The sequence below is a fragment of the Nothobranchius furzeri genome, chromosome 6 (assembly GCF_043380555.1).
Source record: "Nothobranchius furzeri strain GRZ-AD chromosome 6, NfurGRZ-RIMD1, whole genome shotgun sequence".
NCBI classification, from domain to species: Eukaryota; Metazoa; Chordata; class Actinopteri; order Cyprinodontiformes; family Nothobranchiidae; genus Nothobranchius; species Nothobranchius furzeri.
In genome coordinates this window covers 34,245,339-34,271,257 of record NC_091746.1, presented here as the reverse complement: position 1 = coordinate 34,271,257, position 25,919 = coordinate 34,245,339, and the positions used below count along the sequence as shown (strand labels likewise).

General features: G+C 43.0%; 2 protein-coding genes across 2 annotated transcripts in view; both read right to left on the bottom strand.

Annotated features, from left to right (window-relative positions):
• slc27a6 (solute carrier family 27 member 6) overlaps window positions 1–7,032 on the bottom strand; it is a 28,907-nt gene extending 21,875 nt beyond the window's left edge. Inside the window, exons 1-3 of the mRNA XM_015966885.3 lie at window positions 6,432–7,032; window positions 3,625–3,825; window positions 3,013–3,171 (exon numbers count right to left, since the gene is read on the bottom strand). Coding sequence (XP_015822371.1) covers window positions 3,013–3,171; window positions 3,625–3,825; window positions 6,432–6,918 — 847 coding nt within the window. The 5' untranslated portion in view covers window positions 6,919–7,032. The remainder of the gene's footprint in view (window positions 1–3,012; window positions 3,172–3,624; window positions 3,826–6,431) is intronic.
• Window positions 7,033–12,582: 5,550 nt separating this feature from the next.
• lmnb1 (lamin B1) lies at window positions 12,583–25,364 on the bottom strand. Its single transcript, XM_015966887.3, has 11 exons — window positions 24,835–25,364; window positions 21,853–22,009; window positions 21,644–21,769; window positions 18,260–18,430; window positions 14,944–15,069; window positions 14,511–14,731; window positions 14,210–14,438; window positions 14,026–14,130; window positions 13,825–13,944; window positions 13,600–13,698; window positions 12,583–13,429 (listed from the first exon to the last, which is right to left on the bottom strand). Exons 1-11 carry the CDS (start codon window positions 25,191–25,193, stop codon window positions 13,388–13,390), a joined length of 1,755 nt encoding a protein of 584 aa, XP_015822373.3. The 5' UTR covers window positions 25,194–25,364; the 3' UTR covers window positions 12,583–13,387.
• Between the last annotated feature and the right edge of the window lie 555 nt (window positions 25,365–25,919).

The following is a 25,919-nucleotide window of genomic DNA, read 5'->3' as shown; positions in this document are numbered from 1 at the left end:
TCCCATCAAAGAGCCATTATTACCCGTTTCCCACAGTAAAGAAAACACCGCAGCAGCCGCAGCGTTGCGGGCGGGGCCTACCCTCAGACAGCAGAGCGCTGCTTACAACAGGTGACAGCAGCCGGGGGCATCGCACCCGTGGGGGATTCAACACCCACACTTTTCCAGCTGTTTTGCTCACCTCCATACCAGTCTGGTTTCTTTACGTCGCACTCACTCTGTTTGCCTCATCTCCCTCTTCACCTCCCAGCCGATGTCGGGTTTCCAGGAGAGCAGGAGAGGGAGGGACGGAAGAGCTCGACTGAATTCATAATTTTACATCTTGACATTAGCTGTACAAAGTCGGAGTTTGATAAAGTGAAGAACAACAATTTGCAGAGGTTTATAACTGGCGCGGCGCCAGGTTTTCATTTTTGGATGGGCCACGGTAATTCTGGACGGACCTTAATAAGCAGTGGCTTAAGTGAAGCAGGCAGGACGCGCTAGAAAATTTCGTTTAAAAATACGTCATAAATGTTTTCCCCCATCATTTTTATTTATAAAATATGAAGTAAAAACTCACAATTTAATTTTCATTCATTTGTCATTAATATTTAGTCTACACCCGTGCGTTAAGTGGACCATCTTCCAGTAAAAGCAAAGCATCCAGCCCACCTCTCCAAATGCGTAAAATGTGCATCACAGCCGCTGGTTAGGCGCGCCGCGCACCATCAGCTACGTCAGCCCAGACAAGAGCAGAGCAAATAGAGAAAGAATAGAGGATAATTCTGTCTGGATGTGGATGGAGATTACATTTTACAGCAGCCTGATCATCATTTAAATACGTAAATCATCACCTGTCTTCTAGTCCATGCTATCAGCATATATTTTAATTGGTGTGTGTGTGTGTGTGTGTGTGTGTGTGTGTGTGTGTGTGTGTGTGTGTGTGTGTGTGTGTGTGTGTGTGTGTGTGTGTGTGTGTGTGTGTGTGTGTGTGTGTGTGTTTCCACTTCAAACACTGGTCTAACCAACCAGACCAGCGTGTCCAGTAACACATTAATGTTACAATTAAACTTGATTAACCCCAGAGCCGTGTGCACTGCACTGTACTGACTGTAAATGAGGGGGAAACGATTTAATTGGATCCTTTTATTTTCAACATGGTTTAATGTAAAGTGTCATTCAGTACAAACTTTAGTTACAGCAATCTAACGAGACAGAGCCTGGATTTGTATTCTGAACAGTTTAAACATGTTTAAAACGGAGACATGCGTGACGCGTCTAAAATTCGCACCTGCTCCGCTATTACGGAAATTAAACTAACAAGATGAATAACATGAACTTATTTTAGGCACAGACAACATCCCCCACACTTTTGAAAAGCTTGCAACGCGCCTGATCGCTCGTGTACGTCTTAATTATCTTTCATTAGACGATAATCAATAAAACGATTTATATAAAGTGGATCCAGAAGTTGTAGCCCGTCTCTGCCTTCAATTTTTGGTATTTTTCACCCTGTTGGTGGTTTTACTGAGCAGGTGCCACTTTTGTCCTATGTTTCTTTTTAAAACATGTTTAGACTGTTCAGAATACAAATCCAGGCTCTGTCACGTTTGATTGTTGTAATTAAACTTTGTAGGTGGGGAAGGTCAGAAAGCAGCTCAGAAGCGCCGATATGATTACGCACAAGCGTGACGCGTCAACCCGGTCTCACAGTAAGACCGGGTTGGAACTGTTCAGGTTTACGCAGACAATCTTTACATTTAGAATTAGCATACAGATGTAAAATTAATGCAGTAAAATATAAAGCTTTTTATTTAAATATCCATTCATTATTTCACAAGCACAGAGAGCCGCATCAGATGGATGGAAGAGCCGCATGCGGTTCCAGAGCCGCCGACCCCTGTGCTAGCCTACTTTATTGTCCCCAGCAATTTTTAAACCCCACTCAAGTGTATGGTTATTGTCCCCAGCAATTCTGAAAACAAACTGACGCCCTTGGATGGAACTGATCTGTTTTCTGAAGAGACCATAAAGGACTTTTTCACTTCAGTCTTGGTTTTAATCTTCTGGATGATTTTAGTCTACCAGCTGGTCGTGGACAACTTAGTCAGAAAACTATAGAATGAAAAACTAAGCCTGATATTCTCAGTCTGTTCAAACTCTAACAGAGGCCAAATACCTGTGTAATTGAGTCTTTACTGAGAAGAACACAGAAACACTGATCAGCTTCATCCTGGTTCTGAGCTAAAAAGTAGTAGAAACTCCGATCCTTTTATCAACACGACCAAGACCTGAGACCACAGGCCTGAAGGTTTCACCAGAGTTCTCCATGAAGGGATCTCACAATGAAAACATTCAGACCTCCTCAGAACTTTATTTAGATCAGTTCAGGTGATGACTTATCGACTTAAATCAGTAAACTGGTAAAGTTGTGACAAAGACTTTCAATGTTTCACGCAGCAAATGCAAAGTTTTAATGTTTATTTTTCAGTTTGAGTCCGAAGCACAGAGACGTTTGGAGTGAACCAGATTCACCTGCTGTTTAGGAACCAGATCCAGGTTGTTGAATCATGCAGCTAGCCTCTTAACGATACAGACAAGGTGATGAACGACAAACTCACATGGACTTGTCTCTGACAAAAGACAGCTCCTCTGAGAACAGAGGATGGTTCCAGCACTTCTGTCTACCTGGACCACTGAACTGCTGAGTCAGGGTTTAACACGATTCATCATCTACACCCACAAGGACTCCAGACCGACAGAAGTCTGTTTACACTGTTGCATTATGTCTCCAACTGGAGGACACTGAACTCTCAACTTTGGTCTCATTTGGACCAGAACCTGGACCAGAGATTACATCACTGACCAAGGAGGTTCACCTAAAGGGGTGTGTGTGTGTGTGTGTGTGTGTGTGTGTGTGTGTGTGTGTGTGTGTGTGTGTGTGTGTGTGTGTGTGTGTGTGTGTGTGTGTGTGTGTGTGTGTGTGTGTGTGTGTGTGTGTGTGTGTGTGTGTGTGTGTGATGAACCTACCAAGTTCTATGGTTCCTCCAATACCGATCAGGGATGCTGCACTGTGGTACAGAGGCAGAGGAATGTAGACAACATCATCTTCTGTTCCTCCAAAAGCCCAGAAACCTGCTGCAGCCTTCAGGCTCTGCAGGTGAGTGATCACAGCAGCTTTAGGAAGACCTGGCAGAAACAAAACACACAACGTCACACATACGGTCTACACGGGCCTGAAGATTCTGGTGTTCTGGTAGGAAGAAAAACCTAACATTTAAATAATGTTGCACCTTAAGATCGAACCATTTCTTGTTTAACTGACTTTGATCCAGGACGAGCAGAGATGGTTGGGTCAATAAGCATTGTCACGGCGTTGATGCGTTCATGCAATATGACTGATCATCTGAAATGACCTCCTGGAGATGATGCTGCATATGTTAGCATGACTGAGCTGTGAGGGGGTGGTGATGCAATGATTCCATTTGCTGTAGAAACCCACGGCAGGTATGAGGGGAGACTGCTAGTTTCTTTTTTTTTTAGTGATGTTGGTGTTTCGGGATCTATGGGACAATAACTAGTTGTATCCATGTGAAACTTCTTGGCATCTCCAACCAGAAACCAGAACTAGTTCAGACTCACCAGTTGTTCCAGAGGTGAATATGTAGAGAGTGGGGGTTCTGAGGGATTTGGTGGCCCTCAGCTCAGCAGGAACCGGCTGATCAGGTGCAGAATCCAGTCTGTCCAACAGAGTGTGTACTTTTGAGTGTTCACTGTGTCTCCTCATGGTCCACACCTGAATGTTGTCCTCCAGCAAGATGTCATCCAGAGAATCCACTAAATCTGGAGCAGGGACACATGCAGGGAATATTCAGGTTCTACTGACATGGGCCCAACTTGTTTTACTCTTCAGAAGCCACAAATGATAAGCCTCATCATGTGACAGAGCAGAATAACACTGAACTTTTAGTATGACTCAAGGATCACAAATAAACTACAGACAAGACCCAAAGATGGGCCACAAACTAAATTCAGGTTATTTAATTAATATTATCTATAAGTCAAAAGGTCTACAGCTGCAGTTAACAAGGTTATTTAGTGTGGGTGTCTTGTGCTACAAGGAGGACAGGCCCTGACCATGATCATTCCTGTTCCAGCAGAAACCCATCCCACAGTACCAAAGCTGCAACATGGTGAGCGACTCCACCGGCAGTAGAAGTTGTGGTAAATCTGGTTAAACTCCATCTGAATCTCCTGACTGACCTAAACATAAATATGTAACTGATGATCAGGTGTATAATTATTGAAGGTCGTTCAAACCTAATGCTAAACACATCTGAGGTGATGTCAGGATCCCCTCGTTCAGGACCGGTGGGCCTTGCTAAACTGCTCCGGACTAACTGATTCATTAGTATTTAGAGTCCACTCTAACATTTGCCTGTTTCAGTGACTGAAGTTGTTTCACTTCACTTTGATGTAAACTCAGCAGTTCAGTAAAGTCATCTTTTAATGAATAACACATTCATTTAATTCATAAAGGTTTACTTATTGTTGATTGTTCAATTTTCCTGATCATGTTGGATACATGAATGAACCACACACACTGTCAAGTAGTCTCGATCTACAGGAAGACCAGTTTAATTCTTCCGTTAAGAGGTGATTTCACACTAGGGGTGTGCACAGATCCATGGTCAAGTCAAAGTGCTGCTGATGATCCAGATCACTAAGGAGCTAAACAAGTTCAACTGTTTTAGACTAGCTGGTTAGTAGTCCATAATTAGGGTGGCTTGTAGCTCCAGTAGGATAATTCAATATTTACCAGTTGGGTGGTTAATAGTTAACCAATAAATTAACCATTGATCAGTTGGGTGATTATTAACTTACCATTAAGGTAATAAACTGGTTGACCAGTGAAGTACCTGACTATTAACCAGTTGGGTAGTTAAGAGTTGACCAGTAAAATAACTAAATATTCCATTGGGTAATCACTAGTGGGCCAGTAAGGAAACCATTGAACAGTTGAGTGCTTACTAGTTCCCCGGTAAAGTAATTAAATATTGACCAGTTGGGTAGTTGCTAATTGATCAGTAAAGTGATTACATATTTACCAAAGGGGTAGTTACTACTTGACCACACAACAAATTTAAAAGTGTTAATTTTCTGGAGTTGGTCCAGTTTAACACCAATAATAGTTCATTTAACGCTAAAAAGAGTTATATAGTTGATATGTAACACTGAAATGAGTTAAAACCCAGTGTTAAAAATGAATGTTTCCTAATCAACTCTGTAGGTGTCATTTTAGACAAAATAACTCCTGAAACTCTAACTCTGAACCCCCACAGCGGCTATAACACCTGCAGAGTTCATTTGTAGACTCCACCCTGACCCTTTTATTCTAAAAGTTGGACTGGAAGTGGCCGATTGGCTGCAGAGAGCTGCAGTGGGCGACCTGCATTGTGAGTAGTCATGTTTTTAGTTAGTTTGTTCTATTTTGGGGTGTTCATGCATGTTTATTTTGCAGAGTTGTGTTGTTCTTAGTTAGTTTTGTTCACTGTTGCAAATGTGGTTTTGGTTAAAAGAATGGGACAGCTATGTGTTCCACTATCATAATAAAAATGTGGTGCATGGTTCATACTACATGCTCAGGACTCTACACCTTGTGAACCTCTCCCACTGACTGATTGGTTGTAGTCATGAGGTGTACAATGCATGAGCTAGGCAGGGTTTTCTAGTGTAACTGGTAGCTTCCTGGCATGGCACCAGCATTGCACACTGAAAATGGAGTTGATTTATAACTCGTGTGTAAAATTTTCTTTGAATATTGGTTGTAGTGTACAGTTACTGAAATGAACAAATTTGCTGTGCAGTAAAGTGATTACATGTTAACTAGTTGGGTAGTTACTAGTTTACCAGTATGGTAACTAATTGAACAGTTGGGTAGTTACTGGGTGATCTGACCTAACTGCAAAAACCTTGTGCTGATTTTATTGTGGTAGTATGAACTTACAGTGAAACCCATCAGTTGACCCCAGACCTATCTCTCTGGTTTAGATCCAACAATAACCATAAAATACCCACAACAACCCACACCTGTTACAACATAAGCCATACAGGTAAACTCGGCTGACTGGCTAAACAACGTTTCGAAAATTTGGTGAAAACAGAAACTTGAACACTTTTAAAACATAAATTCTAAATAATTTTCTACAATTTCTTTATTTGATCAATAAACAGAAAGAGAGGTTGTTCTTCTATTTTTATTCTTTAGCTCTGAGCTCATTTTTGAAATGACAAAGAAAAACAACCCAAACTGGACAAGGTGGAATAACCAGCTCTTTGAGCTCGTTAAAAGTCGGAACCAGCGAGTATAAATCAGGTCAGACTCCCAGAATAACCACTAGTTTATACAGCTGGTCACCATGGAGATCATGGGGACAGGTGAGTCTTACCTGAGCCCACTATCAGAGTTCTAGCTCCACAGCAGCTGAAGCAGTGCAGCAGAGACCTGGACCTGATGTTGGTGTTGAGGAACGCCACCGAACATCCCACCTTCGCCAAGCCGAACCACACGTTCAGAAAATCCGGCTCGTTGCTCATGAGCAAGGCAACACAGTCTCCTTTCTTCAGCTTAAGCTGGCGGAGGAAGACGTGGGCCAGCCGGTTGCTGCGCCTGTCCACTTCCCGGTACGTGTGGACGCTCCCGTCGTAAATAACGAAGGGCTTGTCGGGGATGCGCTGCGCCTGCTCCATGAACCGGTCCAGAACCGTCCTCACGCTGGACATTAGTCCGAACAGCTCCAGCTTCACCCCGTACCGGACCACCTTCCACAGAAACAACAGGTCCGTCCAAAAGTAAGGGAAGCAGAGTTTCTGCAGGACCAGAGCGGAGAAAACTCCCACGGCCACAGCTGGCAGCCACGACAGAAACCAGCTCATGTTGGCGGCTGGGGGAGCGAGGGACCAGGCAGGGCAGGTGTAACAGGTGGATCAGGCGGAGCGGCACGCTTACTACACGCCGCCGCTCTGTCCATGTTATAAAAACACACAGGAAGGGGGTGATGTAACTCCATGGTTGTCAGTCAAGTCAGGTAGAATCTAACGGAAACTCCTCACTGCGTCCCTTCAAAATAAAACTCAGCCTGATCGACTGGTTCCGGCTAGTTTTATTTTGAAAAGCAGCGCGCACCGTGGCCTCTTCTAAAGTGGATTTTGACAGGATGAATATGTGAATGAATCATGTGATAGTTTGAAGTTAATCTCCAGCAGCAGCTTCTAGACACACCCAGTTGTAAACTAACAGCCCATCAGTGAACTGCTGGTCCCTGATCAGCCAGAAGACCGGAGAGGGACTGGGATCAGTCAGGGCCAGAGCTGGGAACGGGATGGGTCACCCTGTCAGGGTCAAGGCTGTCCAGTGGAGACCATTTGGGTCTGCGTGACCCAGTGCAGGAGTCGGTGAGAGGAAAAGTCCTGGGTTTTTGTATCAGTGGGATGCGCTGAGCAGCATGGTGGGACAGCAGTGACAGTTGCAGGTCCGGGATGGGGTCCTTTATATGTAGATCCTCCCCTGGTGCAGCCGTGCAGGCTAGGTTGGTGACCCCAAATCCCAAAGTGTGTGTGCGCCCTGGTGATGGACAACAGGTAAGGAGTCCCCAGTGAACCAGAAAAGAACTGTTGTGGTACATCCTGGATGTTCTGAGGAAACCCCATCCAGAACCCTAAAAAGCACTATATAAATACAGGCTGTTTACTATTTACCTTTTCAATATAACTGACAATGTTTATTAAATTAATTAAAAATGTATTCTTTTAAAAGAAATTTCAAAAATATTATTGTATCATCATGGGGTCATGAGAAATCAGGTTTTGTAATTTTATTGTTTCTAAATTAATTTTTTTTCCAATAAAAAATATAATGAAATTTATAAACTGACTGAAATAAAACTTTATTATAACATCCATATTTGATCTAAAGATTACCAAACAATAATCTAAACATCAATAGTATATTGGGAATAATATTAGTACTTGATAATGTCTCTAGATTTAATGCAATTTCAACAAAAACTGTGAGTTTCATTTCGTGACTTACTCTGATCAAATGATTTTTAAAAATCCTAAAAAAATCCATGAATCATCATAAAATTACCAAAATTTCTCCTGGCACACACAGAGCACAGTCGCTTCTGCTTTGCTTCCTCATCTTTTTTTCCCAAGGCTCTTTTTGTCCTGTCTGCCTACAGAGCGCTTCTCTGCATTTCCTCTGGAAACCACTATTTTTCAGAAATGGATTTAATTAATTGGTCATTCAACGCGATTGATAAGATTTTTTCTACGATGAGAATGGAGGAGGGGGCTCCCCCTTGCCCTCATGGGACACATGCAGCGGGATATATGCTCGATTCCTGGAAGGAGTGGAAGGTCATCTGTCTCTCTCAGTTGTCCATTGAGGACGTTGAAGATATGTGGATATTTGGCCTGATGATCACTGGATTTCTTCTGATTGTAGTGGGAGGATATCTGATTTTCCGAAAAATTGGGAAGACGGGAGCGATTGGAGGGCGACCCGCACCCATGGATGGCACTGTCCGGCGGAGACCTCACAGACTGGGACGTTACTCGAGGTGAATCGTAAGCTGGACAATATCTTAGCTGCGTTACCGGTGTTAGTGCGCAAAATGGATGTCATCTCGGAGAGGGTCACCGGACGGTGTGGAGATGTTTAATAACCCGAATAGACTTCACTGAAGGACTGGAATAACCAGTTACAGACTGAAGGCAGAGGGGAAATTATCTCTGCCTGACCCAAACACAGTCTTGTTATCCAAATCAGATGCCAATGCAGCCTTGAAGCTGCAAATAATCATCCCCCACAAAGGAGGGAATGCAGACAGATGCTGAGGACATTCTCAGAGTCATGTCTTGGTGAAGCAGCAATGAAAAACGTGTTTCTTGATTATGTAAATAAAAACATTCAAGAGCATATTTTAGCCAAGAAAGCTCATTAGCTAATTCTAGTTTAAGGCTTCTATAGGAGAACAACAAGCAGACATGTTTCAAACTTTTATTAAAGTGCTCGGATCCTGGATCTGGGAAGGTTCTGGAGTGGCTGGTCTGAGGATCTGGAGAGTGATGATGGAGAAGCAAGACAGAACATCTTCAGAAGCTCCTGTAAGACAAGTATAACAGTCGTTAAAAAAACAAACAAACAAAAAAAAAAACAATAGTAAATACTGAAAGTGGATGAACTTAAGAAGAAGGGAGTTTTGGACAGAAAGAGCACTGATGTTCCAGCTGGACTCACCAGCCACGAAACGAGGACAGACTGGTACGGGGCAGCCACATTTTAAGTAATCATCAGGTCTGACTGAAACAGCGTTTCTGCCTTTTACAGGTAGACAGAAAAAATAATAATGTTGACACATTGTTGATAATATTTCTACATTTCAAGGCTTTTTCAATACAGTGAAATTAGTTGAAACAGAGCCGAGTTGTATTAGAAAACAGCAATCCGCACAGCCCGACAGCCCGGCGAATCTGGGATGAATTAGTGCTGCCTCAACCTCCTCGTCTTTCATTGGGTCACTGGAGTTTAAATTAAGTGGATGAGAAACCCATGGGGAGGGCTCTGCATAAATGAGAGTAAAGTTGACTTTTAAACGCGTTAAAACTGTCACAAAGTGGCGTTAAAAGCGGCGTTTTATGTCACAGAACGGCGAAATAAGCGGCGTTCAATGTCCGTACCAAACGCCGTATTTTACGCCACCCACACAGAGAACGCGTCTGGGATTAGGGTGACGTAAAAAACGGCGTTCAATGTCCGGAAAAAACGTCGTATTTTACGGGCGTTCTACGGGACCGTTCAGAACGGCGTCAATTACGGCGTTCTGGCAGAGTTTTCGCCGTATTTTATGACGTCTTGGCACATCAAACGGCGTTTTTTTCGCCATTTCTTAACTAGACGGGTTGGGAAAGTGGCGTATTGTGACGGTTCTGGCTTGCTATATGCCATACTGCAGTAACGTGCTGCTGACGGCTCCCATGGAAACCCGGGGTCATGACCAAAATTAAAACTTTACCCGTTTCAGAGGCGTCACGTGTAGAAAATAGAACCGGCGCGTAAAGGCCACGGCATGTTCCTGCTCCTGAGACGCGGCCGACTCGCGCTGCTGACGGCTCCAGTGGAAAAGGTTCTGTTGACCACAGCGGTTCCTATCAGCCGCTACGACGTGCTGCTGACGGCTCCGGTGGAAAGCAGGGGTTTCCTAGCCTAGTGAACTAGACCAAATTCTTGCTTTGCAAAGAATGGTCTAGGCATGCGCCATTGGAACCTCAGCAGCTCCTACCAGGACTCTGGCTAGCCAATCACAGCTCTCTAGAGGGGTTTCAAATACAAAGAGCTGTGATTGGTCCATAATGGTGGGCCAATCATAGTGCTCTATCTGCTTAGTGAACAACTCACAGAGCTTTATCCGCTTTGTGGGCCAATCAGGGCACTCTATATGCCTGGTGGGTGGGATGATGCAACAGAGCGAAACTAAAGTATGACACATTCATTGTCCAGAAGTGTGTTTTTGGTCCCTAAAGAAGCAAAGAACCCTATAATCTTCTGATTAAACATTCAAAGATAAATCAGATTGATATTTCATATTTATATGGAACCATCACATCTTATTGGTCATAATTATTATGTATTAATTGCTACAAGTCTAAAACTCATCTAAATTTGACAGACTCAACATACAGGATATGATCATTTGTTTCTTTTACTGAAAAAATGGGGAGAAAATGGCCTAAACATTTATTGGGTACAACAGCACCACCTATTGGACAAAATAAAAAAAATTGTGATCGTAGATGACACTATTACGAATATGAACTGTAACTTTCTGTATAGAATATATATTTTTCATGAGTAAAAGGGCGAAAGTTTTTAAAGCCTATAAGCCATTCCCACTTTAAAATCATTTTCAAAATATAGCTTAAGGGTCTGATGATAAACATCTGTGCCAAGCTCTGTGGAAATCCGTCAAGCCGTTTTGCTTAAACAAACTTTTGGAGACTCTTTAGCGCCCCCTACTGGTGAATCAAAACAAAATTAGATATGGTTTACAGCTCAAACTTTGTAAGACTCTAGAGCAGGGGTGTCAAATAATGAGGCCCGCAGGCCGGATGTGGCCCGCAAGCGGGTTAAATCCGGCCCACGAGATGGTTGTATAAACTTTATTTTCATACTTTACAATGTAAAGTGAAAATAAATGTATCTTTGTGAGCAAGTTTTCTCTGTAATCAGTATAAATAAAACAAAGCTGCACTCAAGGCTCACACAAGAACTTGAATCCCATCCTGAAGTTGGCTGCCACTCGGGATGTGACTTCTGATATTGATGTGCTGGTGAAAGCTAAAAGATGTAAAGTAAAATGAGTCAAATATACTTTAAGTGCTGCATGAAACTGATCTAGCCATGTGATCTGTAAGCTCTTTGAATCACCAAGGAATGTTTTTATTTTTTTCCCAAATTTCAAGTAAACTTCAGGTGTTGTACTTGTACTATTTTTGATACACTGTCCTCGGGCTCCAGCCTTGTTTTATATTGATTGTATTAAAACAAAGAAAACAATCTGAAGTTGTTTTTAATTTACCGGTCTGGCCCACTTGGGACTAGATTTCCCTCAATGTGGCCCCTGGGCTAAAATGAGTTTGACACCCCTGCTCTAGAGTCTCATCATCTTATCTTGAAAAATGGTGGTGATATTATCAATTAGGATATGTACTAGCTAGTGCACTGAATTTGACATCGTCACTAGCCCAATTTTCAATATTTCCGCAATCTTCTTCATCACGACTTTTCATCATCAATAGACCATATGTACAAAGTTTCAGGTTGATTCAATGGATTAGTGATAACTAGATTGTGTTTTGCGATTTAGCAAAAAATCTAGTTAGGCGGAAATGGGTGTGGCCAATACAAAAAATATGCGTGACTGTGGGACCTATGGTCTGGGAGATATTTGCTAAAACAGACAGAATTTTGCAATAGCACCACCTAACGTTTTCTGGGTACGGATTTTTGAATCCGAGTAGCGGTAGAGATTTTCTATCAGACTGCCATGTCTGATCTTCTCTGGTATTTTCTGGCTCCTGTGCCAATATGGATTTAGTCAAGAATAACAAATAATGAAAAATCCATACAAAAACAATAGAATTGAAAAATAAAAGCAGAAAACTTTCAAGGCCAGACTGCTGCCTCCCCTCTGGAAGGATGCTGTAACCACACACCTCACAGAAAGTTCTGTGAACGACACAGCAGTGGTTTCATTTAAAAGTTTATTTTGTTGTTTTTATGAAAGACGGAGCTAATTCAAGCTTCTGTACACAAGTTAATTAACACAGTTAGTCAGCAAAAAATAAAGTACAACACACAAAAGGATTCAGACCTAAAGAACCAAAAGTTTGGTATGCTGTCCAAAACCTCCAGACTGGAACAGCCTGTAAAGGGTTTTAAAGTATTCTGGCAAGTTTTATCTTAAAACAAAACAAGAGTGGACAATTTTCTTATGGATACTAAATAGGGAGTTAAATAGAATACAAAAACATGACTTAAATAAATTGGTGAAGACCTGGACTTGACACAGACAAGTTCGCCGCAGATCTGATACCCGACAGGAACGACCCAGCTGGCTTCTCCTTCATGGTTTAGTCCGGTTGTCTACAAAGCACCATTAGCATGATCAAATAAAACACGACACTTTAAATCACTCGGCTATGATACACACTACAGCATGCAAACACTTCAAAAAGTAAAACTCCACTGACTGCTGCTGCTTTTAAAAGGAGGAGGAACTCTAAGTTACACGTCAAAGTCAAATCCACCAATCCAACGAGCAGAAAAACTTCCTGCGTGGGCCTGTGCTGCAGTGTCAGTTCAGATCTCTGAGACCTGCAGGCTCCGCCCCTAACTTCACCTGTCCTCCAACTTCCTCAAACACAATCATGGCTGTCTTCAAACAAGCTAGTGTGCTAATGGTGACTGAACAGACTCTGGCCTTTCACCGTTAGCTTGGCTGCATGTTGTCAAACTGATCATAGAAATTAGACTTACAAACACTTTAAGGAGAACTAAATAAAACCTCAGACTCTAAAAACCAGATTAAAATGGCACAGCTTACAGTTCTGCTCATAAATTAAGCTGCTTGATCTGAAGAAATGGTTCTGAAATACACACAAGTACATACATTTGGTTTTCAAACAAAAACATTTACAAAAACAAAGTTTTGGGGATTTTCTCTGACACAAATCAAACAAAATCAGCTGAAACACACTAGAAAAGATAGAAAAATAGTAGTATTGTGATTGGCAGCGGAGTGGCTGGGCTCAGAGGAGAGATGTGATTGGCGGATCTGGATCACATGATGGCGCAGCCTCTCTTAGGAGAACCTGAACCCCCCTGCAAAACCAACATGGTGGCATCAGAACAGCAGCAAATTTAGACATTCCACATCAACACAGTGATTGCCTTGATTCTCACTCCTGTCATGAACACGCTGGTGGGACCAGGCTCAGTGTGTCACATTTAAACTGGTCCCAGTGGAAACATTCATCTGAAGTAAAACTCACCTGTTGTTGGAACAGCTCCTCCTCGATGACCTCCACCTCATCATACTCCTCCACCTGGTCTATTGACGTCTTGTATGTGGTCGTTCTCTTTGCCACTTCCTGTAAACAAAAACATTTATATTTTAAATTAAAACTACAAACAAATTAAGACATTTTGGTAATCCAGACTTTATTCTGAACCAAGGACTGATTATATTCAGAGGTAACCATAGTAGAACATCTCACCTCCCCCTGTGGGTTCATCAGAACCACACTGACATCTTCCCCTGAACCCCAGGAGTTCTGACTTTTCCACACTAGGTCCATGGGTGGTTTGGAGCTTACACCGGCATCAGAGGCCCATATCTACACACAACAGCACCACTACAGTGAACACAGCAGCAGGGACAAGAACTTGATCCAAACATCTCCAACCCAGAACCATACCATGACTTTCTGGCCTGCCTTCAGAACATATTTGGGCGTGAACTTGTAGGTGGCTGACGTGTTTCCAATAGTTTTGACCATCTCGTAGCCCACCAAGGCCTGGTCCTAGAGGACAAAGTCATCGACAATATTTAGAGGATCAAGTTGTTCTTCAGACAAACATAGTCAGAAACCAGGAGCTCACCTCGTCCCCGGTGTTGTGGAGGCAGATGAACTTGCCGTCTGTGTCGATCTCGTCAACAACGATTGGTCCAGTGGCTGAGGCAGAATGAGCGATGGACACAGAGCTACTGGCTTCCTGTTCCTCCACATCGATGCGCTTTCTCTTTCCACGAGCGGTCCGAACACTGCGGCTGCTGGACGAGGCTCGAGACACCGTCACACGGGACGAAGGACTGGGAGACAGCTTGAGTCTGGGGGAGGACATCAGTTAATCACATCATCTTAGAGGAACCTGCTGATGAAAATGAAGCTCCTGTTGGCACCTTTCTTCTTCTCCTTCCAGGAGTTTACGATAGGCGTTGATCTCCATGTCCAGGGCCAACTTCACGTCCAGCAGCTGCTCGTACTCATTCAGCTGCTGCTGCATCTTGGCACGGATCTCTGACACTTCCCGGTCCTTGTCTGACAGCAGCTTGCGGCTCCTGTCTTTCTCCTGAGTCAGAGCCACCTCCAGCTCTAGGATACGATCCCTCCAGCCACGAGTCTGCGGGTGCACAGGAGGGTCAGGTGTTTAGAGAAGCTAGCTGAGAGAAAACAATCTGGGTTTTGTACATAAAGACAGGACACTTAAAGCTATATCTCAGGCCTGGTTCCACAGGTCTCAGGACCGAGTCATGAGACCTGTGGAACCAGGCCTGAGGCATTGCTTCTGTTTCCCCTTCGCCTTTGGAAACAAACAGAAACAGCAGATCCAACCTCTTTCTGCAGTCCTGCCAGCTGGGCAGACAGGCTCTCAATCCTCAGGGCAGATTCTCTCAGCTCCTCTCGAGCCATGTTGGCTGAAGATCCGTTCATCTCAGATAAACGATGCAGATCTTCCAGCTGTCAACAACAAAGTCACAAAGTCAGATGTAGCAACTCAGCATCTTCTTCATGCAAAAGAGGAACTAAAGTTGAAGCGAAAACCACTTCCTGATGCGCAGGAAGGTGGTTAAGAGTTGCTGCCACAGACAACTGCTGCAGTTTTATTTCTGATGACCGGAGGTTGATTTAACCATCTGTCAAAATTCCAGCTCTTCCCACAGCTGGATGATCCTGCTCAGGTCCCTGATCAATGTTTATTTAACCATCCAAAGGTTTAGAAGGTCAGACATAACAGCTGCTAGCAGTGGGTTTACATGTCACACTCCACCGAGCGGATCGAAAGGAGCCAGTTGAGGTGGTTTGGGCATCTGGTCAGGATGCCTCCTGGACGCCTCCCTGGGGAGGTGTTTCGGGCATGTCTTGCCGGCAGGAGGCCCCCGGGTCGACCCAGGACACGTTGGAGAGGTTACATCTCCAATCTGGTCCGGGAACGCCTTGGGGTCCTGCCGGAGGAGCTGGTGGAGAATGCCAGGGAGAGGACGGTCTGGAGCTCCCTAGTTGGGATGCTGCCCCCGCGACCCGGACCCGGATAAGCCGAGGAAGACGACGACGACTCCACCGAACGCTGCTCAAGTAACTGATGAGCTAATCAATTTATTACAGCCTCCATCAGCAGCAGAACAACCAGGACCCTTAAAGTCTTAATAGACTGTTATGATAAAGATGTGGGGGCTGATGTTCCAGATAGAGCTGTAGCGAAGCGTCGATGACGTTGACGGCTCGATTCTAAAAATTCGTCAACATCAGATCCGGTAGTCGATGGACCACACCCACTTGTTGCATCCCCAGGAGTTTGTAATTAGAGGAGGAATCTGCCTGTTTTACCTCTAGTTCGCCCTCTTCTCCACCTTCACTAACATCTCCGTCAGATACTGAAGACCCGGAACAACGTCCGTCCGCTACTAGATTCCGTTCCTGTTTTGCCCACCTTTGTCTCCCGACAACGGACAACAACTTCCGGGGTCAGATGCGCTGCTTTGCCTCCATCACAGATGCAGAAAATCACCCGGAGCGTTTCTCCCTTCATAAAAGGAGCTTCTTTCAGACATTAGGAGAGCTGTTTTTTGTGGTAGCAGTCTCTCCTCCGTGCTGGTCCGTTTGCTGCTGGGTATTTTTGATTTATTTAAACTTGGTAACTTGAACTTAATATTGGTAAAGCTTGTTAGCATTTTCGCTAACAGCTTCTTGCATTTGGACAAGCCGTTATGTTTTGGTTTCGAGTTCATCCTTTTTGTGGTGTAGATCTCTCTTTTATTACAATTAGAGTGTCGTGGGTTTTCGGTTTAGTGTAAAATATCACCTTGAGTTTGGTTTAACCGCCCAGTTTAGAGTTTGGACCTTTGGAGATCCTTATTTTGGTCCAGAACCCTGTAATCTTTGCCCAGTTTGTTTTAATTCCCCACAGGCAGAATTAGTTTTATTATTCCCAACCTGAGGATGGAAAGATTTATGTTTTTTTGTTGTTATTGTAAATAAACCTTATAATCATTTTAACTTTTAAATCCCATGTTATTGTTCCTTCCTTTTTTCACACAAGCCAAACTCCCCAGGAAGGGTCGTACCACCACTCGCCTCACGCACATAAGTGACCAAAACAATGCAGCATATGGGCCATTCCCATCTGTACTTGGTCGGCCCGGCCCGGATAGCACATCTTGCTTACAAATCTTGGTGGCCTGCCTTTTTTCAGGGTGGAATGAGACTGTTTTTCAGCACTCTTTCTGAGGTGGTCTGCTTCAGGCTGACCAGGGCCAACACACCCACTGCTTGCTGATAAGTTCACACCTTCCATTAGAGCAAGCCTCTGATTGGTGGGTAGAATCAGCTCATATGGGCTTAAGGCATGCTCAGTTCATTATCATGGTGATTACCTAGAAGCTGAAAATGTCTCTGACTGCATTCCTTGCATACCTAAGCAAGGATGTGTGGAATCAACCGGGCCAGGCTGGGGCCGACTGGAGCTATCCGGGCACGGCCGACCAGGTACAGATGGGAACGGCCCAATAGAGACGCTCCGTCTCCAACCACCTCTCAGGCAGCAGCATGCACTTCCAAGTTCTACACGTCGCCAGAACATAACCAACCGCAACACAATAAAAGCAGTGTTATACAAAATGGAAGGCCTGTAGTGTTTATTTTCTTACAGTACCAATTTATCAAATTTGTTGAGGAATTTATTTGAGATTTTCTGGTTTTTATTAATTGTGCAATAGAAAAATAATCGTTAGATTAATCGTCTAAATAGCCATTAGAATAGTCGACTATTCGATAAAATAATTGTCAGAATAATAGTTTTAAAAATAATCGTTCATCCCCAGCCCTAGTTCCAGACTCCATCACATTTAAATCCAAACACAGCAGAACAACCAGGAGCTGACTGACTTAGAACGTGTTGTCAGAAAGTTTCTGAAAGATTGGGCAGAACCTGCTTTCAGACTGATCCAGAATCACAACGATTGTCACTAAAGAACAAAGTTTTGGATTTAAAACAACTTGTTGTTCTCAAGCTGTCAATCAAGGACCTTCAGGTAATTTCTTTCATTAATCAAAAAAAAAAAAAAAAAAAAAAAAAAAAAGAGAGGCCAATAAGTCAAACTCCCTGACATCCCATTGTTGGAATTATCTGGCATCTGATCATTGAGAACTTATTCACATAAATATTGAAGTTATGAAAAAGGTTTTCAATAGCTGAGCGATAACTGAAATAGTGGAGCTCAACATAAGAATAATGGATCTGATGACAACAGCTGATGAAGCACAGATCTGGGTAACCAACAATTTCAATTATCTATTTCTCAGAATCACTAAAGTACTACTGAATTTCTAGAATCAGCCCTGGCCTCATAGACGTACGTACGTACGTGCGTGTGTCCTTTGGTGAAAGATCTGCTGAATTAAGTGAGTTTGCGTTGTTCTTATTTTGCTGTAACAATAGTTGTGTTTAAACATGTTTACTACTCAGAATGAAAGTGTGGGCGTGGCCCAAGAATTTCTTGGATCTTATTCTGTACTAATGTTGGTGTTTATCTTAGATCTCACAGATTACTGTGTTAACGCCTTCTAATCATCTGCGTGTGCGTGTGTGTGTGTGTGTGTGTGTGTTATACCCAAGCCCCCAAAATTCCAGTATAGATGTCGATGGTGGTACCTTAGCTTTATAGGTGCTCTCCAAGCTGTCCTTGTAGATCAGGATTTGCTCCTCGTTCTGGGCCCTCATGTCAGCCAGAGCCTGAGTCAGTTTATATTCATACTCCTCCTTCCGTCCAGAATCCACCTCCACCAGTCGGGTCTCGTACCGCTGCCGGGACTCTTTGACCTCCTGAAGAAGAGTGAAATCATCACAATGTTACGAAGTAAATTAAGAGGGTTTGTAACAACTGACTGGTGGATATAAGGATGGTGGTTTGGATTTTTCCATGTGATGTGCTTAGTTTTTCCCCAGAAAGGCCCAGGGAGGTTTCCTGATTACACTTTATAATAATAATATAATAATACATTTTATTTGAGGGCACCTTTATCAAACCCAAGGTCACCTTACAAAGATAAAAACAACAGAGGTTAGATAGGGAAATAAGAACAAACAAGATACATAAAAATTTGAAACAATTCTTAAGTCTAGGTCTAAAGGGAATAAACTTGTTTGAATAAGTGGGTTTTGAGGTGTGCCTTGAATAATGGAAAAGAGTCCGTATTTCTAATGGCAGAGGGAAGTGAGCTCCAGAGCCGTGGAGCAGAGCAACTGAAAGCTCTGCTCCCCATGGTGGTAAGGCGAGCTTGAGGTTGAACCAGATGAAGTGCAGATGAGGATCTAAGAGATCGGGAAGTGGTAGCAATAGTTAGTAAATTACATAGATAAAGTGGAGCCATGCTATGTACAGATTTAAATGCAAGTAGTAGGATCTTGTATATGATCCTGGTTTCTATTGGCAACCAGTGTAGGTTTTTAAGAACAGGAGTGATGTGATTTCTTGAGGGGGTCCCAGTAATGATGCGTGCTGCAGAGTTCTGGAGAAGTTGGAGTTTATGAAGGGATTTAGTTGGGAGACCAAACAGAAGGGAATTACACGACGTCAACGCGAGAGGTGATGAGACTATGAACGAGGACTGCAGCAGCATGAGGCGTGAGAAAAGGACGGGGTCTGTTGATATTGAGAAGATGGTAATATGCGACTCGAGTAACATGGTTAATGTGAGATTGGAATGAAAGTGTACCATCTAGTATGACACCAAGACTTTTTATCTGTAAGGATGGGTGAACTGTGGAGTCGTCAATATTGATAGAGAAGTTGGGAGAATTTTTTAAAACAGAAGCGGCGCCAATGAGTAGGAGTTCCGTTTTATTGCTGTTTAGTTTAAGTAGGTTCTGAGAGAGCCAAGATCCAATTTCAGATAGACAGAGAGGGAGATTGGTGGAAGGGATGCATTTGGAATGGAGGAAATGTACAGCTGGGTGTCATCAGCATAACAGTGAAAATCAATGTTGTATTTGCGGAAAATGTAACCAAGGGGGAGCAAATAGATGATAAATAAAAGAGGGCCTAGAACTGAACATTGGGGAACTCCTGCAGTAACCGGGGAAGAGCTAGAAGAGTGAGATTGAAGTTGAATGAACTGAGTACGATATGTATGAGGTGAACCAGGCTAGGGATGTGTGACTAATGCCGATAGATGCTAATCTTTTGAGAAGTACTTTGGAGTATCCAGTCTCTGTAGTTACAATAAGTTTAAGACAAAACATTAACATAGCTGGGGAAGCGTTGAGCTGCAGACATGTCCATGCTTGGGAACCATTTGGTGGTTTAACCCCCTAATCAAACCCCTTAATGCTGAGTGTCAAGTGAGGAGTCCCATTTTTAAAAGTCTTTGGTATGACCCAACTGTGAATTTAAACCCACAGTCTCAGGACAGAAACTAATACACTAGGCCACTGAGCTGGTTTATACTCTGAAAGTCTCTGAAATACATAAACACAACAGTAAATAGACATGACAGAACTGCTACACCCTCTGTTGTCCTGGCAAGGAATTGCTTTGCAAAACTCCCCATGTGACAGAGAAGTCCAAAGAGCAATCATCTCTGTCAAGATGTGTGCGCGACTCCACACAAGCTGACAGAGAAGTAAAAATCAGCTTTCATGCTGTGATGGCGACAGTGGTCATTGGTAAATGTCAGGTTTAAACTCAGGCTCCCAGTCACATCAGACATGTCTTTGGGTAAGACACTTCACCCTCCTGGTGGTGGTCAGGAGTAGGGCTGAACGATTATCGTTTTTGGACCGAACTCGTGATTTCAAACAGCACAATCACGTGACCGTCAAAGCTGCGGTTTTAGCGATTTTGACTGATCAAGGATCTGTTGTGTAACATCCGGGGTTTCCCCGTGTGTGGTGGCAACAGCCAGCGCAGTGGAGGGGGTGGGGTTTACTGTCCAGAGCCGAGCCCAATTCCACAGCTGACAGAGTTGCAGGTTAATTTCTGTTTTATTTTTCCACACACAGCGCTGCAAGAGCCGACAATAATGGCACCGTAGGTGAGTGTGGGAGAGTGAGATAAAACGTAGGTGAGTGGGGGATGTAGTTGAGTGGGGAAGAGAGAGACTCCTCCCACATCGGAGCAGGTTCAGGCTGATTTCTACAGCTTGGTTTATGCTTCATCAGCGCGAGTGCGGAGTCGCGCACTTTAGGTACTTGAAAGCTCAACTTCTTTTAAAAATGGTTTGAATGTTTCTGATGGAGCACGTTAATTCAAACAGGCTAACGTGTCAGAGTGTCTCTTTCAATGCCAGTGCGTCTCTCTGACGGAGCTGACCGCAGCATAAGCTAGGTTTTATAACAGAGTTTAGTGAGGAAAAACGTGCAGCCAGCCTGCCTTGGTGATGCAGGGAAAACTGTGAGCATTATTTGTTATTTGATACATTTGAAAGCTGTTTCTACCTTCAGATTTCCTCCTTGCATTTTCAGATTAAAAGAAGAACATGTTTTCTTATAAAGCACCTCTCTAAATAAAAATCACAAGTTGCTTCACAAGCACATAAAAATTTTAAAAATATATAATAATGGGAGAAAATATGAATAGCTTTACCTGTTTCTATTGTATGATTAAATAGTAAATATTACTGTGAATGATTTGTTGTAATATATTAGAATCTAGACCATCTTTTCACTTAATCTACAGGATGGCTTGACAGGCTAGTGTTGTACCATAATTTGCGGAAAATCGTGAATTGAACTTAAATCGCAATTTCTGATAGAAAAATCGCAATTCAATCTTTTCCTAAAATCGTTCGGCCATTGTCAGGAGGACCAGTGAATGTGTAACGCAGCCTCACCTCTGACAGATGTAGCTCATCGCCATCATTGTGTGAGTGATACACTGTCGTGTAAAGCATTTTGGAGTCCTGACTGAAAGGCGCTATACAAGTGTGGGTATTTTATCTAGGCATCCTGGCAGCTTAGTTTAAACGTTGGAACCAAGTACATGTAGTACATTTACACAAGTTGCTAGGCCAACCAGTTCGTGATTCTTAACCTCACCTCAGCATGTATATTTTTTTGGAATTCCATTTCTTCAGTCATACTCTGACAACGGTTTTCCAGGTCGACACGCATAAGCATCTCATCTGCGAGCTGTTTCTTGGCCTGAGCAAGACCTATATCCAGCTGACAAAGACAAGGCACAGTTGTGAATGTGAATGAATTTCAATAACAGTAATTTCAAAAACAAGATTTCTTTAGGGCTGTACCTCTTGGAGCTGCTCTTGGAGCTCAGCCAGTGAGGCCTCCAGGGCCCTCTTCTCAGACAACGCTGTAGCCAGCAGGGCATCTTTAGAGTTCAGCTGAGCCTCCAGGTCTCTGAGCCTGGCCTGGGCTCCTGCCGCCTCAGAGTCCTTCCTGGCATAGCTGGCAAGAGGAGGAAGACCCTTGTGTTAGCGCCGCCTCTTCTTCACAAGTTATAATCTGAAATGCTGTTTTAGAAAGCTAGCTCTGATTTAGCAAACAGAATATTTTTTAAAAATCTGAGAACAGTAAACATGAAATCATGCTTTAGAGCCCCCTCTACTGGATAACGATGCAGACTGCAGGTGACCGAAACAACAGGTGGCTTTTAACAGGACAGCTTTTAGGATTTGTCCTTCAGCTGTTCCCTGTAGGGCTGCAGCAAAACATCTGAGCCCAACAGGAGAACGCTGCATGGCGTTCTGGATAATTCCGTACAAAGCTGAAGGCAGCAGTTCATAAAGAGGACCTGCAGTACAGACTCTGCACACAGCTGTAACCCCAGTTAACACAGCAGGATCAAGAAAAGCACCATGCTGTACTGGGAGCATGAATGGGAGTAGATCTGTATCAGTGTTGGTTCTGAACGTCTATTGTGGTCATCATCACTGTTTGTTTTAGCACGGCAGCTTCCTGTCTGAGTCAATTGTGTGGACCAGGGTGTGTGTGTCTAAATAAACTACAGGTCCCAAATGCAGAAACCAGGTTTAGACCAAACTCCTGCCCTGCAAATGGTTACAGCTAGAGCAGCAACTAAGGCAACAGAGAAAGACTTAGTCTAATTTTCAGCATGTTCCAATCAGTCTAAATATTCAATTAGAACGGAACATCTGATTGCACTCATGGATTTATTTTTTAATCAACCAAGGAGGAAATCAGTCTGAAAGCTTAAGCCCTAGATGTCCCTCTGAGCACCTTGAAAGCCATTTACCCATCTAAGAAATTCTGATCCTGCCACAGAAATACCAGACAGCTTTACCTTTTAAAAGATTCTGCAGCAGTTGATGACAGTGTTACATACTTTTAGTAATAAATGCGGAGCATCAATGACAACACCAGACAAATACATTTCTTAAAACTTCTAGAAAGATTAAAAAAAGCAAATATCTCAGGAGCTTAAAATCCCTTAAATGAGTCCTTTGCTATCACCTTTGCATCCCAAAAATCTTTGAGACGACTATGTTTGAGAAGCTCTCCCAAACATGTCCTGCAAAAGCATAAATAAAAAACAAAAACAAATGGAACTGATGTTTGTGAATCACCGTCAATCTGCATTGGAAGGAACCTTCTACCTAGCAGATTTTATACATTCTTCTCCTGAACCTTCAATAAAATACCTCCACCTTTCCAGCTCTGCTGCTGGCTTGCTGTTATTGTTCGAGCTTTTCCAGTGACGCTACAGCGGACCCCAAGTGCCACTACTGCACATGTACATCAAGGGGAGAAAGGCAGGCGACAGCAGCATTTTGAAGAGAAAAACAAAGCTTATTTAGGACGGCGTCGATTATTAAATTTGACGTATTGCTTGTTGACATAGAACAAATTCTGATCTGGGAAAAAAAAAAGCATCCAGAATGGTTCAAATTTCTTATTGTGAATAAATACGTTTATGATATTTACATTACGTTACCAATTTTATCCTGATTAATTTATTCTATTTAAAGTAATAATTTTTGTTTAATCCACAACTTTACTTTGTGTTGCTAAAGATAAAACATTAAAACTGCACTTGTGTCAAACTCCAACCAATTATAAAGCTATTTCAAATGCATATTAAAGCCGTTATAGCAAATCTATAGAACAAGCTAGGTTTTGAATGCAAACATGGTGGTCACCGAACCGTATCTTCCCCTGAGACACTTCTGTCGGAACCGGAAACCCACGATGCAAAAAAGCTGATACTGCTAAACTCTAGTCGCCATTTTGTAGGTCCAAACGTCTTTTGTTAGTACTTCAAATGGTGTTTGCCTTGTTGGGACTTTTAGGTAGTTTGTCCTAAAATTGAAGTGGTAGCAGCCAGCTGTTTCTCCTGATATTACCGAGCGGAGAACCTCTCACACCAGTGGAGTTCTGTTGCTAAATACACAAGTGTGCAATGAATTGAGAACCCAAGGAAGCGCGAAGGCTCAGCAAGACCGACAACATGGTCCAACAGTTGCTTTCAATCTTATTGGCAGAGGGTTTGGGACAAATGCAAGAAAATCGCTTTATTATAATTATATATATATATATATATATATATATATATATATATATATATATATATATATATATATATATATGTTAGATCATAGCTAATTTGCTTTCCAAATTTTCTATTGCAGCTTTTAAAGAAACCTAATAGTCTCTGAACTTTTCTCTCATCTCTTTGCGTTTTGTGTAGCGTGGCAGCTGGACATGCAATTGTATTTGTGAGATTACTTTGTGTTGAAGTGAGTTTATCAACAAGCCGCTGGAGGTGTGTGCGGGGGGACTAATCTCATCTGCAGGTAGTAACAATTATCCCACTACTGTGACGGTGCATGCCTTCAGCTGTCACATGACTTTAAACAATTGCAAAATCTGGTACCCCCAACACACACACACACACAGTAGAAAATTTAACAGTAACTGTTTAAATATCAGTAGAACTTGTGGAAAACAGAACAGACTTGAACTTCTTTAAAACAGGTGTCCTGTAGTCAACAGCTGCCATGGAGACATATGTCCCCTTATGTTCAGGACTTTAGTCCTGATGCTCTTCTGAAGAGTGCCCACATTTACCTCGCTGCTGATAATAATACCATTTTATCTGTGATTGGTTTCATCACAGACATCTGAGACATTTGATGGTTACAGCTTTAAACAAAGCAACACACAAAAACACAAGTATTTTGAAGTTCAGTTAGGACAGCAGATGATGGTAACTGTGGTTCGGCTGCACGCCGAACCGCAGTACTGAAACTTACTTCTGCTGGAGCAGCTCATGCTCGGACCGGATCTTTCCGAGCTCAATCTGGAGCCAGGCCCGCTCCTTGGAGGAATCATCCAGAGACCTCCTAGCGTCGGCTAGCTCCGTCTCATAGAGGCTCCTCACTCCGCTCAGCTCCCGGCTCCTCACCTCCTCCTTCTCACTGATCTGGAGGTGGAGAACCTCGTTTTCGGACTCCAAACTGCGGACTTTATCAATGTAAACTGCCAGGCGGTCGTTCAGGTCCCGGAGCTGTTGTTTTTCCTGTAGTCTAGTTATCCGAGTCGGGCTCAGCGGTGTGCCGCCGCGGCACGTGCCCCCTTTGTGGCTAGTCGGAGTAGCAGTCGTAGTCGCCATTGTCTCAGAGCTGTAAACACACCGGGTAAGCAAGTAAACGGGATGTTTGTCAAGGCGGCCTGACTCTGTTTTGAGTCCGTCGTTTGAAAACAGAGGCCTAGAAGTGAATCTCGTCCGTTTTAACCGAATGAAAGAAGGGGTTGGCTTCCTAATATGGCGGCTTATTGAAAACGTTACGTTGTTTGTACGTAGCCAATAGGAGAGCGCAACGCAATGCGCTTTCAACTTCAACTTTATGGTACGTTGGAAAATTACACCGGGGCACACCAAAAACATTTCGAATCAGACAGTGCGGTTCAAGTACGTGTCCTTTTGTTTTAACGGGACATTAAGGTTACAATAACAAGCAACATCTTAAATGTTCAAAATCGGCTGAACATGAATTCTCCATTGTGTCCCGTTGGACTGTTAGAATAAATCCATGAATGAATTCTAGAAGACGTCATTAATTTTATAACCTTATTAAGATAAGAAAAAGGCCTCGCCCTATCCCTCAAGGTTAAAGTTTTACATTTCAAGGTTCGAAAAAGTCTATTTGAAAATCAAGAAGTTACAAGGACGCATATTTTGTGAAAACCAGAGATTTTTAGGACGATTTGTTTTTCTAAACTGTGAGTCGGTTCGACTTTTGGGAACAGCCATGCCAATGCTTCCTCCCTGTATAGTAGACAGGGGGCCAATTCTGGCAGGTAGAATCTGCCTTGATGATATGTTTGGTGCTTTTAT

Bases quoted from the DNA above. Each gene is read 5' to 3' on its own strand.
- lmnb1 (XM_015966887.3), bottom strand. From the start codon at position 25,193: ATGGCGACTACGACTGCTACTCCGACTAGCCACAAAGGGGGCACGTGC. The intron at 22,010-24,834 runs GTAAGTTTCAGT...TCCTCTTGCCAG, and splicing joins CATGAGCTGCTCCAGCAGAA to CTATGCCAGGAAGGACTCTG. The intron at 18,431-21,643 runs GTGAGGTTAAGA...ACTCTTCTTCAG, and splicing joins AAAAAAATATACATGCTGAG to GAGGTCAAAGAGTCCCGGCA.